The following is a 20941-nucleotide window of genomic DNA, read 5'->3' on the forward strand; positions in this document are numbered from 1 at the left end:
ACCTCCCTATAGAATTCAATTGGGAAAAAAAAAATTGACCACTGAAAACTTGAAAAAAAAATATTGCACAGAAATCTAAAAATAGCTTAGACAATTATTATTACATAGCAGGATGATAGTAATATTGATAATAATAATAGTAATAATAATAATAATAATAATAATAATAATAATAATAATAATAATTAGAATGGTAATAAGCAATCCCTGTTGTGTGTGCAGGGTGGGTGGTGCCTGCCGTCCAGGCCAAGAGTGCCGCCCACACCCTCAGTGCCTTGCTGGGCCACCACTGCCCCCCTGCTGGACCCCCCTGCAGCCATCACCAAGGTGCCTGATAGCTGTCTGTCTATCTATCTATCTGTCTGTCTATATCTTTCTGTATCAATCTGTCCATCTCTATGCCTGTCTATCTATCTCTGCTTATATCTGTCTTTATCTATCTATCTATCTCAGTCTGTCTATATCCATTTATCTATCTCTCTGTCTGCCTTATCTCTGATGCAGGATTTATTGAACTGTTTTGTTTTAATATTGTTTTTGTCCCTCTTTTTTATTATTATTATTCTCCTTACTTTACTGTCACTGTCTAGTTTAATTTCCCTATCCATGTCTGCTCATTAAGAGGAAGCTGTTTGGGCCCATAGCATTGTTTTATTTTTCCTTGATGCCCTTTCTTGGATCTCAGAAACAATGTCTTTCCTATAGTTAACCTGCTCTTTTTCTCAACATTGACCTTCTTCTCCCTTCCCTGTCCTCCCCAACCTTCAGGAGACACTGCTGAGCCTGGAGTACGTCCAGCGGGCACACTGGCGCTGCTTCCAGTACCAGGGGTCCTTATGCCAGCAGGAGGTGCGGGGCGAGGCTGACCCCAGCACCTTCACCCCGAGCCTCTCCTTCCAAGGCCTGGTGGGTGTCCGGCCCTTACGCCTCCAGACCAGAGACACCATGCAGCTCCTGACACCACAGACCAGCAGCTCAGGGAGAGGATTGGTGAGAAACTGCTGCAGCTGAGGAGGGAAGGTATGTAGGGAGGAAGGGAAGCTGAGTGAGTCTCTGAGGCTGTGTCTGGTGTGTGACGAGCAGGTGGAGCAACACACAGCCTTACTTAAGGGTAAGTGCACTACACACTTAGGTGTTTTTTCCATTCACAGACAGAACATAATAAAGATAGTCTAAGTACTCTGATGTACCCGAGGCAGCTCTTGGTACCTGCCAGAGTTTTTACCTCAAGAAGACCAAGTTTCCCTCAAATATATATCTACTTGGACCAAATTTCTTGTCCACACCAAACCCACTGAGGCAGCACATGGCATCTTTTTACCAGAGCTTTTACCTCAAAAAGACTCAGAGTTTCCCTCACACATACCATTTATAGAGGACTTTGTGGTGCAGTGGTTAGCACACTCGGCTCACAACCGAGAGAGCCCGGGTTCGATTCCTGGGCGGAGTGGAAAAATTTGGGCGGCTTTTCCGATACCCTATGCCCCTGTCCAGCCAGCAGTGAATGGGTACCAGGTATTAATCGGGGGTTGTGTCCCGTCTCCTGGGATCTGTTCCCTTCTCCTATAATTCCTTCCCTTCTGTCTCTCTCCAGCATATGACCACAGATGTTGCGCCGACTAAACCAAACTTTCCAACTTTCTGCATACCATTTATTTATTTTCACCCAATTCCTTGTTACATATGTCACCCATTCAGGCAGCTTTAATACTCTTTACCAGAGCTAGAAGACAAAGCTTTCCTCACTTATCTAACCAACACTTAACCACCATAACTTTGACCACACATAACCCCTTGAGGCAGCTTTCTACCCTCGTACTAGAGCAACCTTTTTTACCAGACAAGTTTCCCTCACACCACAACACACAGAGGTACACACTAATTCACCCTCTCCCCCCCCCCCCACACAGGGAACATCCAGAGCGGCCAGAGCGCATCCAGCGGGTGTGGGAGATGCTGGGGCGTACCGGGGTGCTGGGGTGAGGCCAGCGGCTGCAGGTGGGTGTGGTGGAGGCACTGTCTGTATGATGTGTTTGTTCATGTTTATGTCACTGCTCCGCCGTTCACTGTTCCGTTGTTTACTTCTCCTTGTTCGCCTTGCTTAGTATGAGTCTCCCTTCACACCTGCACTGGCTAACACCTGTATAGCCACCCATAGTAAAGCATAGAGGGTATGCAGCTCTCTCTATTCCTTGGACCTGCTTTATAAACTTGATGCAGTGTCAGCCAGTAGGATCAGTTGGGTTGAGTTGAGGCAAAGAAGTTGTTCTCATTGTTGGAATTAGAATTGAGAGAGAGAGAGAGAGAGAGAGAGAGAGAGAGAGATATATATATATATATATATATATATATATATATATATATATATATATATATATATATATATATATATATATATATATATATATATCATAAGAACATAAGAACGCAGGAGTCTGCAAGAGGCCGGTAGGCCTGTGAGGCAGCCTTTGACCCTAAGCTCCGTGTATCTAACCCCACCTAATATCGCTGTCCATGAATTTATCTAGTCTATTTTTGAATGTGACAATTGTATTGGCACTCACCACATGACTGCTAAGCCTATTCCACTCATCCACCACCCTGTTAGTAAACCAATTTTTGCCTATGTCCCTGTTGAATCTGAATTTATCCAGTTTAAACCCGTTACTTCGTGTCCTACCCGGTTCTCTTACCAACAAAACCTTATGAATGTCTCCTTATTAAAGCCCTTCATCCATTTATAAACCTCGATCATGTCTCCACGCACCCTTCGCCTTTCTAGAGAATGCAAGTTTAACTGTTTGAGTCTTTCCTCGTATGGCAAGTTTCTCAACCCCTGAATCATCTTAGTCATCCTCCTCTGCACCGATTCTAACATTTTGATATCCATTCTATAGTAGGGTGACCAGAACTGAACCGCATAGTCAAGATGAGGTCTAACTAATGCTAAATATAGTTTGAGGAAGACTTCGGGGCTTCTGTTGCTTACGCTCCTTGAAATAAATCCCAGTACCCTATTAGCTCGATTTCTAGCTTGAATGCATTGTGCCCTTGGACGGAGATCAGAGCTCACTAAGACTCCTAAATCCCTCTCGCACCCAGACCTACTTATGAGAGTGTCATTTAAGCAATAGTTATGTGAGGGGTTGTTCCTACCTACACTCAGAATACTGCACTTCCCTACATTGAACTCCATCTGCCATTTATCCGCCCAGTCATATAATCTGTTGAGTTCACCTTGGAGAATACTAGCGTCCTGATCTGACTCAATTACTCTACCGATCTTGGTATCATCTGCAAATTTACTAACATCACTACTAATTCCTGTGTCTAAGTCATTGATATAAATAATAAACAAAAGTGGACCTAATACCGAACCTTGTGGGACCCCACTCGTAACACACCCCCAGTCAGATCTTTTACCATTGATTTGCACTCTTTGCTTCCTATTGCTAAGCCACGCCTTGACCCAGTTCAAAACTTTACCCTCTACTCCGTGAGCCTGTAATTTAAGCAACAGTCGTTGGTGAGGAACTTTGTCAAACGCTTTACTAAAATCAAGATAGATTACATCATAATTTTCATCTCTGTCAACTGCCTCAAATACTTTATTGTAGAAGGACAAGAGATTGGTGAGGCATGACCTACCTTTTGTGAACCCATGCTGCGAGTCGTGAATTAAGCTATGTTTCTCTAAATGCTCCCGAATGTTCCTGGCTATTATGGACTCCAGCATCTTCCCTATAACCGATGTTAAGCTAATTGGGCGATAGTTTGAAGCAACTGACCTGTCCCCCTTTTTAAAAATCGGCGTCACATTAGCTACTTTCCATAGGCTCGGCACATAGCCAGTATTTACCGACATCTTAAAGATGTCGGTTAGTGGGTCACTGATTATATCACCTAACTCCTTTAATACCCTCGGAAATATCCCGTCCGGACCTGGCGACTTGTTCTTCTTAAGCTTATCTATCTCATCCTGAACTACTTGCCTGGTAATGATTATATCCCTCAATTTATCGCCATCCCCGCCCTCGTACTCCTGAACTCTTTCCGGTATAGTCATTCGATCCTCCTGTGTGAATACTGAAAGGAAGTAGTCGTTCAACAATGTGCTCATATTTTCGTAATTTTCTACTAGCTCCTCTGTGTTTGTTTTCAGCGGTCCAATTTTCTCCTGTGTTTTTGTTCTATACATCTGAAAGAAGCCCTTAGGATTACTTTTCACCTCATTTGCTACTTTGATCTCATAGTTCTTTTTTGCTATCCTGGTGTTTTTCTTAACTAATCTAGATAGTTCGACGTACCGGCCCCTGAGATGTGTTTCCCCATTCTTTATTTTCTGATAAATTCCCTTGTTGAACCCCATCTCGTGTTTTAGTCCACGAGTCATCCACTGAGGATCATTGTTTTCTTTTCTAAGTGTTCGCTGTGGTATATGCTGTTCTTGCCCCTCTACTATTACTCTAACTAAATTATTGTAAGACATTTCTACCTGGTTCTCCTGGCTCTCCAATCCGCAGTTCTGGCCCTCATGAATCCCTAAATTATCCCAGTTTACCCCTTCAAGATGTCTTCGAAGCCCCTCGTAGTTTGCACTTCAAATCTGGCACTAACACTGGGTTTGGTTCGCGGTTACCGCCCAGTCTAAGCTAAAACGAACCGTTCTGTGATCACTATTTCCTAACTCTCCGCCCACCTCCAACTCACGTAGCAAGTTCCCATTATTGGTTAGGACTAAGTCTAATATGTTATCTCCTCTGGTAGGCTCAGTAACTACCTGCTTAAGGAAATTATCTTGTATAACTTCAAGAAAGTCCTCGGCTTCCAGGTCACCCACTAGATCTTCCCAGTCTATATTCCTATAATTAAAGTCCCCCATTACGCAGACATTTCTACTCATACTCGCCCTGCCAATCTCCTGTAGTAATATACTCGTGTCCTGCCTGTTAAGGTTGTGTGGCCTGTATATAACTCCTAGAGTTAGTTTTTCTTTCCCTTTGTAAACGTCCACCCAAACTGATTCTGAATCCATGTTAGTTTTGACTGAGTTGTTAACTAAACATTTAAGTGAGTCTTTAACATATAGCGCAACTCCACCTCCCTTTCTGCCCCTTCTGTCTTTGTGAAACATCTGATAACCCGTTATTTCAAATTCTGATCTAAAATTTCTATTAGCAGTGTCTATCCATGTCTCAGTGATCGCTATTATGTCAAAATTTTCTGAACAAGCTTCACCCCTTAGTAAATCTATCTTGTTTCTGAGATTGAGATTCTGGATAAAGGAAGGAGAGATGGGAGAGAGTAAATGAGAAATAGAGATTTATAGATGATGTCAAAGAGATATTGATAAAGAAAGAGTCTAATCCTAATCTAACCCTTTTCTCCCTCCCTCTATCCATCCTTGCACAGCCTCGGTGGCCCAGCGTGAGGAGGTGGAGCTCATGCACAGCCAGGAACACGTGGCCTTCATGTTCAGCCTCCAGGCCCAGCGGGAGGAGGAGCTGCAGACCCTTCAGGAGAACTACAAGTCTGTCTACCTCCACCCCGCCACCAACGTCTGTGCCCTGCTCTCGGCCGGCTCACTGCTGCAGGTACGAGGGGGAGAAAGAAGTACCATAAGTGCATGTAGGAGAGAGTAATGTTGTGTTCACGTTGGTAGAGAAAGAAGGAGGAGGAGGAGGAGGAGGAGGAGGTGTGTGAGACAGGAGATGAAAAGGAATGGCATTGAGTCACTCCTCTAGTCTCTGCTCATGGTTGGGTCTTTAGATTGGAGGAGGAGGAGGAAGGAAAAGGAGGAGAGAAAATTATAGTAAAAGCCTGTAATAGAAAATAATGCTGTATTCAAATTGGAGGAAGAAGAGGATAAGGAGGAGGAGGAGAAAGAGGGAGAGGGAGAGGGAAGGAAGAGGAGAAAGGAAACAATGGAAGAGAGGGAGGGAACATAAGAACATAAGAACGCAGGAGTCAACAAGAGGCCGGTAGGCCTGTACGAGGCAGCTCCTTTGACCCTAAGCTCCCGTGTATCTAACCCCACCTAATATCGCTGTCCATGAATTTATCTGGTCTATTTTTTAATGTGACAATTGTATTGGCACTCACCACATGACTGCTAAGCCTATTCCACTCATCCACCACCCTGTTAGTAAACCAATTTTTGCCTATGTCCCTGTTGAATCTGAATTTATCCAGTTTAAACCCATTACTTCGTGTCCTACCCGGTTCTCTTACCAACAAAACCTTATGAATGTCTCCCTTATTAAAGCCCTTCATCCATTTATAAACCTCGATCATGTCTCCACGCACCCTTCGCCTTTCTAGAGAATGCAAGTTTAACTGTTTGAGTCTTTCCTCGTATGGCAAGTTTCTCAACCCCTGAATCATCTTAGTCATCCTCCTCTGCACCGATTCTAACATTTTGATATCCATTCTATAGTAGGGTGACCAGAACTGAACCGCATACTCAAGATGAGGTCTAACTAATGCTAAATATAGTTTGAGGAAGATTTCGGGGCTTCTGTTGCTTACGCTCCTTATGTTGCTTACGCAAGGCAAAGAGGAAGAGGGAGGGGGGTTGAGGGAAAGAAAAGGAAGCAGGGAGGAAGGGAGAGGGAGGTAAAGAAAGGGAAAGGAAGGAGGGGAAAGGAGAGTTAAGGGAAGGGAGGGAGTGAAGGAGATGTGAGAGAGGTTGGGAACATTAGGAAATGCCTTTGTACTGCAGTGGACCAATAATAATGGCTGAGGAGGAGGAGGAGAAGGAAGAGGGAGGGGTGTACACCTTTCATAGGAAGCTCAGTCACAGCAAACAGGAGTCACTGAGGAGCTCTGTGCCTTGTCTTCAGAGGCCGTGGTGCTGAGTGAGTCTCCGAGGCTGTGTCTGGTGTGTGACGAGCAGGTGGAGCAACACGCAGCCTTACGGAAGGGTAAGTGCACTACACACTAAGGTGTTTTTTCATTCACAGACAAAACATAATGAAGATAGTCTAAGTACTCTGATGTACCCGAGGCAGCTCTTGGTACCTGCCAGAGTTTTTACCTCAAGAAGACCAAGTTTCCCTCACATATATATATCTACTTGGACCGAATTTCTTGTCCACACCAAACCCACTGAGGCAGCACATGGCATCTTTTTACCAGAGCTTTTACCTCAAGAAGACACAGAGTTTCCCTCACACATACCATTTATAGAGGACTTCGTGGTGCAGTGGTTAGCACACTCGGCTCACAACCGAGAGAGCCCGGGTTCAATTCCTGGGTGGAGTGGAAAAATTTGGGAGGCTTTTCCGATACCCCACGCCCCTGTCCAGCCAGCAGTGAATGGGTACCAGGTATTAATCGGGGGTTGTGTCCCGTCTCCTGGGATCTGTTCCCTTCTCCTATAATTCCTTCCCTTCTGTCTCTCTCTGGCATATGACCACAGATATTGTGCCGACTAAACCAAGCTTTCCAACTTTCTGCATACCATTTATTTATTTTCACCCAATTCCTTGTTACATATGTCACCCATTCAGGCAGCTTTAATACTCTTTACCAGAGCTAGAAGACAAAGCTTTCCTCACTTATCTAACCAACACTTAACCACCATAACTTTGACCACACATAACCCCTTGAGGCAGCTTTCTACCCTCGTACTAGAGCAACCTTTTTTACCAGACAAGTTTCCCTCACACCACAACACACAGAGGTACACACTAATTCACCCTCTCCCCCCCCCACACAGGGAACATCCAGAGCGCATCCAGCGGGTGTGGGAGATGCTGGGGCGTGCCGGGGTGCTGGGGCGAGGCCAGCGGCTGCAGGTGGGTGGTGGAGGCACTGTCTGTATGATGTGTGTGTTCATGTTTATGTCACTGTTCCGTCATTCACTGTTCAGTTGTTTACTTCTCCTTGTTCGCCTTGCTTAGTACGAGTCTCCCTTCACACCTGCACTGGCTAACACCTGTATAGCCACCCATAGTAAAGCATAGAGGGTATGCAGCTCTCGATATTCCTTGGACCTGCTTTATAAACTTGATGCAGTGTCAGCCAGTAGGATCAGTTGGGTTGAGTTGAGGCAAAGAAGTTGTTATCATTGTTGGAATTAGAATTGAGGAAGGATCTATATATATATCTATATATATATATATCTATATATATATATATATATATATATATATATATATATATATATATATATATATATAAAACAGATTCTGGATAAAGGAAGGAGATATGGGAGAGAGTAAATGAGAAATAGAGATTTATAGATGATGCCAAAGAGATATTAATAAAGAAAGAGTCTAATCCTAATGTAGCCCTTTTCTGCCTCCCTCTCTCCATCCTTGCACAGCCTCCAGGCCCAGCGTGAGGAGGTGGAGCTCCCACACAGCCAGGAACGTGGCCTTCATGTTCAGGGGGAGGAGGAGCTGCAGACCCTTCAGGAGAACTACAAGTCTGTCTACCTCCACCCCGCCACCTACGCCTTTGCCCTGCTCTCGGCCGGCTCACTGCTGCGGGTACGAGGGGGAGAAAGAAGTACCATAAATGCATGTAAGAGAGAGTAATGTTGTGTTCACGATGATAGAGAAAGGAGGAGGAGGAGGAGGAGGTGTGTGAGGCAGGAGATGAAAAGGAATGGCATTGAGTCACTCCTCTCTGCTCATGGTTGGGTCTTTAGATTGGAGGAGGAGGAGAAGGAGAAGGAAAAAAATTATAGTAAAAGCCTGTAATCTTTTTCTCATTCTGCATTCTATACTTTCTATACACACACTTATATGTACTCTTTTTCTAGTCATAATACACTACCCTCAAGAATGCATTTGGAATTGACAGTAATGAAAGAGGAGGAAAACAATGTAGGAATGATACACTCTCTTTCCTTGAGGTGTTTGCAGGCCGAGCCAGGGCCGGCGTGGGCATCATCCGTCCCCCGGCCACCACGCCGAGCTGGACCGCCCCCATGGCTTCTGCTTCTACAACAACGTGGTCGTCGCCGCCAACAGGCTGGGATGCCAAGGTGGGCGCTGCTTGGCCCTGGCACCACATTAACTCCGCCTTTTATTATCATCATTATCATTCCTTTGTCAAATATTTCCTTCACATCACCTATTTCTCTTCCTCTCCTTCCTTTATCCTGAATCTGTTTTGCATCACCTGTCTCTCTTATTCCTCCTTCTCTTCCATCTCTCCTTCCCTCTTTTATCTGTAATCTCTTTGGTCTTATCTATCTCTCTATTCTTCATTCCCTCTCTCCCATCTCCTTCCTTTATCTATCTGGAATCATCTATTTATAGTCCTTCTTTCCTTTATCCCATCTCCTTCTTTTATCAGAAATCTCTCATCTCCTTTTATCATTTTCCTCCTTCTCTCTCCCTTTCTTTATTGTCCTGTGTGTGTGTGTGTGTGTGTGTGTGTGTGTGTGTGAATGTGTTTGTGTGTTGGTGTGAGTGTGTGTATATGTGTGTGTGTGTGTGTGTGTGTGTGTGTGTGTGTGTGTGTGTGTATTTACCTAGTTGTATTTACCTAGTTGTGAAATACAGGAAAAGAGCTGTACTAGGCCCGTGCTGTCCCGTTTCCATAATGCTTATTATCCAGTTTGGCTTTGAAGTCATGAATCGTTTTTGCACACACAGTCTCCTCGTCAAGTCCGCTCCATGTTGTTATGCTTCTGTTAGTTGATGGGTTAAGCCCCAAAATAAGGCTCTTGACTTCAAGTCATGATGCAAAGGTTTCCTTGTGCATGGAAGTTCCTTAGGGTAATAGAAAAAAAATTATCCAAAGACACAAGTGAGATCTCATTTTGTATATGAAATATAAGCCTTTTAAAAATGGCCGCCGAAAAGACACTAGATCCCATATCTTTGCTTCTTGTATGGCTATAATGACAAAAATGGTGTCAAAGTGTACATTTTTGGAGTCAAGGAATCCATTAAAAAAGTTTTTAAGGTAAAAAAAGCAAACTTTTTCTCTGTGCAATAACTATGAAGGTAAAACATGGAAAAATATGGCTAAAATTTATATTTATAATTTGGACGTTTTTTCCGTCAGGTTGATTTGACATTTTCCTTCAAATGCATTGTGAATAAGCTCTCATATCCTATTCACCTGGATCTTAAGGTTTTGAAACTTTGATGCAGCTGCCTACGGTTATATTATGGTTACCTTTGGATACACTACAAACACAGGCAATTGATAGACAAATTGTTACAAAATGTTTATTGTTTTATGGGTGCAAGTGAAGTGATCTTGAAAAACCTAGGGGAGATATTTTCCCTCAATGCTTAGTGTCTAAACATCACACTGCAGATTTGTATTCAGATATCTGCACCACTGCGAGAACACGAAGCTTTACATCCGCAGAGAGACATGCAAGGCTGCCTCTGCATGCAGCATTTGCACGGTGCCCTACAGTCTGTTTTGCACTGGCAAATGACCATCTCTGGCAAATTCTGTGAAATAGTTGGAGTTGTTGTGTAAACAGGGGTTGGTGCTGCATCTGCGGAGTCCTGCTGCCATCCCCACTGCAGTGGTGATACTGGAACTGGATCTTTGACCAGTGTCAATAAACTGATCGTAAGCCTTCTTCATAAGGATATAGAGAGCAGCCACAGACACCTGATGGATGTACCTGGTTCTGCAGATGTGATGAACACCAATAAAAGACTGAGCTTTGCTGCTAGTTGAGATGCCGTTATTGGTAAGAGCTGTGGTCCACCCACTGCCATTTAGCCAGTCACCAGACACACTCCACAGCATCTTTTCTGTATGCATTGGACCCAAGGTTACCAGGAAGGATATCCTCACCGAGTTCGGTCTGGGAAACTTCCACTGAAGTTTTTGGCCAGCGTAAAGAGTGGTTGATCAGCTACTATGACTGGTGTCTGACCTGGATTTAGGTAGTTGATTGCTTCACAGAGGACTTTCATTGCATGCCAAGCCATAGTGGGGCTTGTAGGGGACTCCGTGAACAATGGCAACATGTAAGACTCGGCAGGGGGGGATGAAACAGGCTCTGTGTTGCTAGCATGATATGCAGCCCATGAGATCCATTCTCCAGCTTCAAGGTTCTCTTTCCCTAGAAGGTTTCTGACTCTCTCCAGCCACTTAAATCCTTCTTCAATTATGTTGGTGAGTGGACGGGAGGCTGGATAGGGATGACTGTTGGTATTCAGGGAAGGAACATACAATGTCTCATTATTAGGCAGTGAAACATCCAGATCCATGGTTGTGTAGTGAGATGGCAGAGATTTCACATGCTTCTTCCCCATTTGAACTTGATCCAGAATGTCAATGAGATTTTTAGATTGTTGATAGTCTGAAGAGAAATGCTGCTGAATGCTGATGCAGGTTCCATGGAGGGCTGATGTTGCAGTTGTCGATGACGGGTTATGGTCAACGTTATCAAAACCACCAGTGGTAAACCCCTTGACTGCCTGAGGTGGGACCACGACACCAATCTGCTCCCAGTGATTGATCACTGAATTTGCTATCTGTGCTAAATGTTTTCAGCCGATCATATGACACACACAGTCCTCGTTGATGCATAGTTTGCACAAGAGATGCACTGCCAGTTTGCAGGTGGAGTTTCATCGCCAGATATAGTGAAGCTGGTGTTTCCCTATCTTTTATGTGGCGTGGCACACTGCCAGGCTTCTTGGATCTGCATCTCACAGAGTTGAATATTATCTGCTGCCCAATGGATGCTGCAACCTGGGATTTCTCAGGTCCAGGGGGTGGCTGATCAATACCTGATCCATCAAGAAGCATGTGTAGGAACGATCTCAGCATAGGAGGGATTGAATCAGCTTCACTGGAGGTTGAAAATGAGCCTGTAAAAGCCTGCTTCATAGGGAGAAACTCTTGCCGGAGGATTTTGGCTGCTCTGAGGATGATGGAGACATCAGTAGATCAGTAGATTTGATGTCTGGAATCAGACGTTCAATATCCTCCCGAAGACGTGTTGTATTGCACTTGATGGATGGAAATCCAAGACCAACAGTGCGCTTGTCATATAGGGCTGTCAAGTCAGCCATTGCCAGTGTTTCTCCTGAGCCACGATAGTTTTCGATGAAGTCAAGTAACTCATTAAGAACATATGCTCTGATGACCTGAGTTTCATTATTTTCATTTGTGTCACATCCAACAGTTTCTGCTTTTCTATAGAGCCTTGTAAGGCATGCACGATGATAAACAGCATCAATGGCAACCATGTCACCAGCAGCTAGTTTAGCCAAGAGACTCCTGTCACCAACCACTTGAGCACATTCTTTTACTTTTCTATCTAACCCAAGGGTGGCAGCTCTCCTAAGTTCCTTTTTGTTGCCCACTTCACCACAGAAGATAAATGATGTGTTGACTGGTGCACAGAATGATGTTGAAGGCATGGATGAAGCTTGTGTGGTTGACTTGGCACCACTGCTGAGGCGTCGTGTTTTTACTGGGCTAATGGACTCTTCGTGCTTTTTTCTTGCTCTCTCAACTTTTTGATTGTCAGTGGCATTCCTGCAACTTTTGTGCCATACTACAGAATTAGACATCATCAACTGTACTACATTCTGAGCACCACCACCACCATCACCCATGCTACTACCACTAACACCGCCACCACTATAGTCATGCACTACAATGAAATCAGGCAATTCACCTAATTCCTTCAGCTCCTGAATGTTATCTGTAACTTCTTTATAACATGCATATAGTTTTTCAGGATTATTTCTCAGCTTTATAGATGATGAGGGGTTTAAAGTCTTTTCATTGCTTTTCTCTAACTGACATATAAAGCATAAACTCCAGTCACGAGTGCCCGTGATGCCAGTTGTGCTTTTGGACTTGCTCATGGTGAAAGGAAAGTCTTAAGTACTAATCTGAAACAAAAGATACCGAACATGAGATGGACAAAATGATACATAACACACTTTTATGAAAATGAGAAGAAACATAAAGGCTCACGAGAATATATATGAATAATTGGACCGATAATACTTAAAATTTTACTGATGTTTCATACAGCATTATGCCTATGACTGTCATGGTAGGGAGACAACTATTATTTTTTATGCTCTGAAACTCTTTTTAATGGATTCCTTGACCCCAAAAATGTACACTTTGACACCATTTTTGTCATTATAGCTATAATAGAAGCAAAGATATGGGATCTAGTGTCTTTTCGGCGGCCATTTTTAAAAGGCTTATATTTCATATACAAAATAAGATCTCACTTGTGTCTTTGGATATTTTTTTTTCTATTACCCTAAGGAACTTCCATGCACAAGGAAACCTTTGCATCATGACTTGAAGTCAAAAGTGTCTTAACCCACCCACTATGTATGGAAAACTGTATTTCTTGATGTCTCTCCTACAGTCGCTCTTCAATTTCTTACCATTGCCTCTTGTCACACTTCTGTCACGTACCACTAGGTCTTCCCTGTCCAATTCCTCTTGTATCCTGTACAATGCTATTAGGTCCCCTCTCTCTCTTCTGCTCTCCAGTGTTGTTAGTCCCAATTTCTCCAGTCTTTCTTCATAAGTGTGTTTTCTCAGAGTTTCCGGTAATTTACTCGCTGCTCTTTGTATTCTTTCCAACTTTATAATTTTTTTCTTCAATCTAGGTGACCACACTAACGCTGCATATTCCAGTCTTGGACGTATCATTGATGTTATTAGTTTCTTCACCATTTCTTCCTCTAAATATGTAAATGCTACTTCTATGTTTCTAAGAAGATTGTATGTTTCCCCAGTTATCCGATTTATATGCTTTCCAAAGGATAACCTGTTTGTTATTGTCACTCCCAGATCTTTTTCCTCTGTTTTTTTCATGATTCTTTCATTACTGAGAGAGTAGTTCCCCGATATTCGTCTACTGCTCTTACCAAACTCCATCACACAACACTTCTCTGTACTGAATGTCATTTCACATTTTCGTGACCATTTGTTTATTCTGTTGAGATCTTGGCTCAGGGCTACACAGTCTTCTTCATTAGCCACCCTCCTCATTAGTTTAGCATCATCAGCAAACATATTCATATAGCTTGTCACCCCTTCTGTCATGTCGCTTATATATATTGCAAACACTAGTTTCTTCCGTCCACCTTGATTTATTGTTATGTGTGTGTGTGAGTGTGTGCATGTGGGTGTGTGGTGTGATTGTGTGTGTGTATTTACCTAGTTGTAGTCTTACAGGACCTGGGCTTTACGCTTGTGTGGTCCCGTCTGTGTGTATTTACCTAGTTGTATATACCTAGTTGTGACGTACGGGAAAAGAGCTACGCTTGTGCTGTCCCGTCTCCATATCCTCTCTTATCCAACTTTTCCTTAAAATCATGAATGTTTCTTGCACAAACCACCTCCTCCTCCAGTCTATTCCATAGCTCAATGCTTCTGTTTGGGAAGCTAAACTTTTTTCACATCTCGCCTAAATGTGTGTGTGTGTGTGTGTGTGTGTGCATTCTACTGTACTCTCAACACCCATCTCTGTGGCCTGCAGGGTGCTGGTGGTGGTCTGGGATGTGCACCACGGCAGCGGCATCCAGCACGTGTTTGTGGCCGAGCCGAGGGTGCTGTACGTGTCCCTCCACCACCACGACCACGGCCTCTTCTTCCCATCCTCTGAGGACCCAAACTACGACGAGTGGGGACGGGACCTGGCCAAGGCTACAACATTAACATTACCTGCAACAAGGTGAGGGCCATATCTCTGCTGATGAGACACACACACACACACACACACACACACACACACACAAATAAAAAAAATAAAAAATAAAATCAGTCAATAAATACCTAAATCAATGAAACATCACATAAATCAAAAAAGTGTTCTGAGGACATTTTTTTTTCATTGCTCTTCTCTGCACCAATAAAAGTATAGCAGGAATTGACTTTTTGCCGCATGCGTGAAGACATAACTTACTGACTCCCAAATGCATGAGTCTCGCCAAAGCGGGTCATTCTGTCTCCTCTTCTCAGGGGAAAGGATGTTGGTGAGCAGGACCTTTTTTAGTGTGTGTGCCTGTGTCAACGCTAGATTTTTTCAGCACACTCGGTCAGCTTTTAGTCTCCACCAGTGTCGGTATTCTCAACGCTTCCACCTCCCACCACGTCAACTATTCCCAAAGGCTGAAAAAGACTAGCCCGTCCGCTGCGATTGGCACGGATTTGGCCTTCACTGGTAGCCTGGTTTCCCATGTGGTACTGATGTGCTGGATACTCCCTCCCAAGGTGCAGGACTTTACATTTTTCTTCATTGAATTGTAGCAGCCACCTTTTGTTCCAATCCTGTAGCTTGGTGAGGTCTTCTGGTAGGAAATCCTTAGTCAGGGGGTTAATTGGGTTTTCATGAGGGTTTTTTCACATTCATGGTACAGAAGAAGGGCCACACTACCACCAGGTACAGTACACTGCCCCTAGTAATGCCCACAATGCCTTTGGAAGCCCTGTTAAATATGTGTACTTGGGTGCCCAAAGGTTTGAGAATACAGGGCCAGTGTAAGTGTGCAGTAGATGCAGACACTTTGTTATTTTACCTTTGAAGTAGATAATGAAAATGTTCTTGTTTCTTTCCTCTTGTGCATGATCAGTGTGTTTATTTTACCCCTGGTCACCCTCTACCAGTGCAGGGGTCACATTCTTAAACATTTCCGCACCCAAAGTCACCTGTTTGACAAGGCGTTCATGATAGTTGTGGGCATTTCCAGGAGTAGTTTTATGGCCCTGGTGGTGGTTTGACCCTTCCTCTGTACTGTGAACCTAAAAAAACATGCAGCAGAACCCGACTGGTCTCGTTTTTGGCCTCTGGAAATAGTTGATGTGAAGGGTGGAGGCGTTTGACAGTTCCGACTTAGGTGTGTAGTAGAGGAAGACTTTTTCTATCTTTCACGTAGATAACTATGTTCTAGTTTCCTTTTCTTGTGCATGTTCGATATTTTTTGCACTTGGTCACACTTTACCCTTCCAGATGTTGAGTAATGGTCACAAAATGGTTTGCTCGTAGAATCTTTCCAGTAGGGAGGGAGAGGTCAAAATTTTCTTGTTTTCCCTGTGTTAGAATGTTCAGTCTACTAAATATTCATAAGTAAAATGGGTCTTTTTACATATGACTGGATTCCTTTGACTCTGTGTCCTCATATTTGATTCCTATTTATTTGTTGAACATTTCACATATTAGCCCGTCTGCTGTGACTGGCATGGATTTGGCCTTCACTGGTAGCCTGGTAACATACACTCCCAGGACTTTCTCTGCCTCTGTGGTGGATAGTAGAGTGTTTCCCATGTGGTATTAGTGTGCTGGATATCCCTTCACTGGTAGCCTGGTAACATACACTCCCAGGACTTTCTCTGCCTCTGTGGTGGATAGTGGAGTGTTTCCCATGTGGTATTAGTGTGCTGGATATCCCTTCACTGGTAGCCTGGTAACATACACTCCCAGGACTTTCTCTGCCTCTGTGGTGGATAGTGGAGTGTTTCCCATGTGGTATTAGTGTGCTGGATATCCCTTCACTGGTAGCCTGGTAACATACACTCCCAGGACTTTCTCTGCCTCTGTGGTGGATAGTGGAGTGTTTCCCATGTGGTATTAGTGTGCTGGATATCCCTTCACTGGTAGCCTGGTAACATACACTCCCAGGACTTTCTCTGCCTCTGTGGTGGATAGTGGAGTGTTTCCCATGTGGTATTAGTGTGCTGGATATCCCTTCACTGGTAGCCTGGTAACATACACTCCCAGGACTTTCTCTGCCTCAGTGGTGGATAGTGGAGTGTTTCCCATGTGGTATTGGTGTGCTGGATATCCCCTCCCAGGGTGCAGGACTTTACATTTTTCTTCATTGCATTGTAGCAGACATTTTCGTTCCACTCCTGTAGCTTGGTGAGGTCTGTCTTCTGGCTGGAAATCTGCAGCCAAGGGGTTAACAAGTGTGCTGCACCTTCATGGGACCAAGTTTCCCTTGACCCTTTTTTGGAATTACTTTTACACAGACATTGCTGCAGCTTGAGAATGCTGCTCACTGGTCGCTTGCTGCATGTCCTACTCTCTGACCCTCACCGGACCTGCCTTTGACCTGAGAGCTCTTCATGTCCAAATACTATGCCTAGATAGATAGATAGATAGAGAGATAGATAGATAGTGTGATAGGTAGGTACTCCCAGTTATCTCCTGACATTTGCTGCATTACCTTTCATGAATTGATAAGTTTATCTGTACTGTGTTCATTGACCTGGTAGTGAAGACGTTAGATGGAGTCTTTCAATGCTGCATCTTTTAAGGTTAATCAGATGATGACAACTATGAGCCAGGTGCCCAGAGTTTGTTTTTTCCCAAATAAATGAACAGCTATTTCGAGAGAGGTTGTTTCCCTCAAGAGACAGGAACCATTCAGGAAAAGGAGAGAAGGAAGAGAGAGAGGAAAGAAATGCAATGCAGTTTTCTTACTGTGAGACAAACAGAATAAATGGACATAACAACAGCATCACCAAGGTTGTATTAAAGGGAGGTAAATAGATAGAGTCCATCCTTTCTCCCCCAAAAAATACATAGACACATTACATGGACCAGGAACAATTTTGGCACAATATTTTACTTATCCATAATTGCCTAAGTGGCCAAAAGAGAGATCAGTTTCAGAAGGAGAGGTATTTTGATTGTTCTAAATACCTATTCAAACACATGCTAACCAACTTGAAATAGTGCTCCAGCCCTCACTTGGAAAGGAAGGAAGGAAGGAAAAGGAGGCCTGGAAAGATGGTAGGAAGGAGGAGGAGAAAGAGGAAGAATTAAATGGAGAAAGAAGGGAAGAGTCCAAGGAAATTTAAGGAAAGAAGGAATGATAAAAAGGAAACTAGGCTGGCAGAGAGAGAGAGAGAGAGAGAGAGACCCTTGATTCATCTCTTTCACCACCCCGTGTCTTTCCTCCCAGCTACAAATCAGAAAATTGACCGTCGAGTGCTAAGTCCTCTGAGTATTTTTCTCCCTACACTGGTGCTGAAGTATTGCATCTTCATTCAGTCACAATTACCTGACACTTTTTTCCTGTTATGATTCCCAGTGATCAATGTCTAGATCCACACAGCCCTGTCCAGCACATGAAGGTTCACCCTGCTATCCAAGCTCCCAATGCAAGAATCAGTTATGGTCCTCAGCTCTAGTATTTCATCGTCCAGTGTCCTTCCTCCCAGCCACAGTTCAGGAGGAAGAAGTCGTGTTTACTAAAGCCACAGTGTTTTTCTTGTGTTGTTTCAGAGTGGCATGGGTGACGCAGAGGCTCTCACTCAGGTGGTGCTGCCCGTGGCCTACCAGTTCAACCCACAGCTGGTCCTGGTCACTGCCAGCCTTGATGTTGGTGCGGGGACCCACTAGGAGGTTGGTGGATGGTGTCACTATCTGTATGACTACCTGCTGCTGCCTCTTTCTCTTTTTCTGTCACTATCTGTTCAGTTCAGTTCAGTTCTCTCTCCATAATTATATTTTCAGTTCATGGTCGGGAGTTTTGGCTTCATAACAGCACTCCCTGGTGCACTCCTCACGTTTTTTGTTTGGGTTTCTTGTTTTCCTCTCTTTATTCCTTTAGTGTTCTTTCTTATCCAAAATTTCTGTATTATTCTTTTTGCTTTTTTTATTTATTTATTTATTTATTTTTATCTGCCTTAATAACTCATCTTCAGGGGCTGCCATGTGTATGCAATGAAGCATTTTGTTGTCTCCTTATATTGTATCCTGGTGTATTGTCATCTCAGACCATTGCATTCCATAGTGAAGAACTCCCTTCCTCTTCCTCACCCCCATTCCTTCCTTCATGCATCTCATACCTAAAGTAACACACCCTAACCATTGCATTCCATAGTGAATAACTCCTTTCCTCTTCCTCACCCCCATTCCTTCCTTCATGCATCTCATACCCATAGTAACACAGCCTAACCATTGCATTCCATAGTGAATAACTCCCTTCCTCTTCCTCACCCCCATTCCTCCCTTCATGCATCTCATACCTAAAGTAACACACCCTAACCATTGCCTTCCATATTAAAGGACTCCCTTTCTCTTCCTCCTCCCTTATTCCTCCCTTCATGCATCTCATACCTAAAGTAACAGCCTCACACACACTCCCAGGTTGCTGCGTGAGTCCCGATTGCTTTGGACATATGATGGCCCTTCTGTCTGGCCTGGCCGAGGGCCGCATGGTTCTGGCACTGGAGGGCGGCTTCAACCTCAACACCATCAGCTACTGCATGACGCTGTGTGCCAAGGCCTTGCTGGGGGACCCGCTGCCCCCCCTTGAGCCCCAGCTGGTGCCCAACAAGAGTGCCGTGCAGACCACCAATGACATCATCCGTACCCACAGCCGCTACTGGCCGGCGCTCTGCTTCAAGGTGAGTGTGGGGGTCTTTAATCCGACCACTGCAATTGGCACGGATTTGGCCTTCACTGGTAGCCCGGTAACATACAGTCCCAGGTCTTTCTCTGCCTCTGTGGTGATAGTGGAGTGTTTCCCATGTGGTATTGGTGTGCTGGATATCCCCTCCCAAGGTGCAGGACTTTACATTTTTCTTCAGTGAATTGTAGCAGACACTTTTTGTTCCATTGCTGTAGCTTGGTGAGGTCTTCTTGTAAGAAATCCACAGTCAAGGGGTTAAGGGGCAGGACTGGTGAAAGTTATCCCTCATGTCCTGCTGGTGTGTTCTGTGCCTGGTAGTGTTGTCAGCACATAATATAGAAAGCTGCCTCATTTCCAGAACTATATATTGGACATGTATTAGTTAGATCTCTCAAAACATTTCTTCAGTTCTCAGTGGCTATAGATATTGTTGTTGTCAGACAGTAAGAAGAAAAACACATTATCCTCTCTATGTTTTGCAGTCTTTTCTTGTGGTTTGAGTCCTTGTGGTGCCTGACCCTGGGCAAGGTTACTTTCTTTACTGCCCTCACACTGCTCCTTGCCTCCCTGGAGCAGAGTCAGGGAGAGGTTGTCTACATCTACCATCAGTATAATAGCCTTGGTGATTAGTAGAAGGAGATAATAGGAGGAATAGAAGGTTTATTTTGATTTATATTAGTTTTTTTTTCATACTCTCTTCTTCCTTCTCCTCCTCCTCCTCTCTCTCATTCTTCCTCCCTCTCTCTTCCTTTCTTCCTCAGTTTTCCTCTCCTCTCTCTCTTCCTTCATTACATTCTTCACCCATTCCTCCTCCTCCTCTCCTCTCCCCTCCAGGATTTATACCTCATCCAAATCTCTCCTAATGTTAGAATCGCTTCTCTTTCCTTCCCTCCCTCCTCTCCTCCTTCTCCCTCTCCCTCCCACTCTCTCTTCCATTCCCTTCTTTATCCACCTTTTCCCTTCTCTCCTTCCCTCCCTCCTCTCCTTCTCCCTCTCCCTCCCACTCTCTCTTCCATTCTCTTCTTTATCCACCTTTTCCCTCTTTCCTTCCCTCCCTCCTCCCTCCTTCTCCCTCCTCCCTCTCTCTTCCATTCCCTTCTTTATCCACCTCCTCTCTCTTCCATTCTCTTCTTTATCCACCTTTTCCTCTTTCCTTCCTCCTCCTCCTCCTCCTCCTCCTTCTCTCCTCCCTCCTCCTCTCTCTTCCATTCCTTCTTTATCCACCTTTTCCTTCTCTCTCTCTCCACTCTTTACTTCTCTCTCCTCCCTCACTCTGTCTCCCTTGGTCCACTCTGTTCTCTCTCTCTCCTTCCCTCCATGCCTCCCTCTCCTTCCTCCTCCTCTTCTAGATTTGGATAGTAATATGTTTTAATGTATTGCAGAAAGAAGAAGCAGAAGAAGAAGAAAAGGAAGAGGAGAGTGTATATGTGTGTGTGTGTTATATGGACAAAATTTAAACTGATTTCTTTCAACATATATTTTATTATTATTATTGAAAGACAAACTTCTTCTTCACTTCCTCCTTCTTCTTCTTCTTCTCTTTCATCTTCTTCTTCTTCATCTTTTGTCGGGGTTCTGATAGGAAGAGAAATAATAAA

At 44.1% G+C, this 20941-nt stretch overlaps 1 protein-coding gene across 1 annotated transcript; it reads left to right on the plus strand.

Annotated features, from left to right (window-relative positions):
- The first annotated feature begins 836 nt into the window (after positions 1-836).
- LOC126989762 (uncharacterized) lies at positions 837-20088 on the plus strand. The gene is made up of 9 exons (XM_050848374.1): positions 837-842; positions 873-1020; positions 6843-6923; positions 7721-7799; positions 8330-8529; positions 8874-8995; positions 14462-14656; positions 18212-18331; positions 19079-20088. Exons 1-7 carry the CDS (start codon positions 837-839, stop codon positions 14585-14587), a joined length of 762 nt encoding a protein of 253 aa, XP_050704331.1. The 3' UTR covers positions 14588-14656; positions 18212-18331; positions 19079-20088.
- Positions 20089-20941: the final 853 nt, after the last annotated feature.

This window comes from Eriocheir sinensis, unplaced genomic scaffold (genome assembly GCF_024679095.1).
Source record: "Eriocheir sinensis breed Jianghai 21 unplaced genomic scaffold, ASM2467909v1 Scaffold1290, whole genome shotgun sequence".
Taxonomy (NCBI): Eukaryota; Metazoa; Arthropoda; class Malacostraca; order Decapoda; family Varunidae; genus Eriocheir; species Eriocheir sinensis.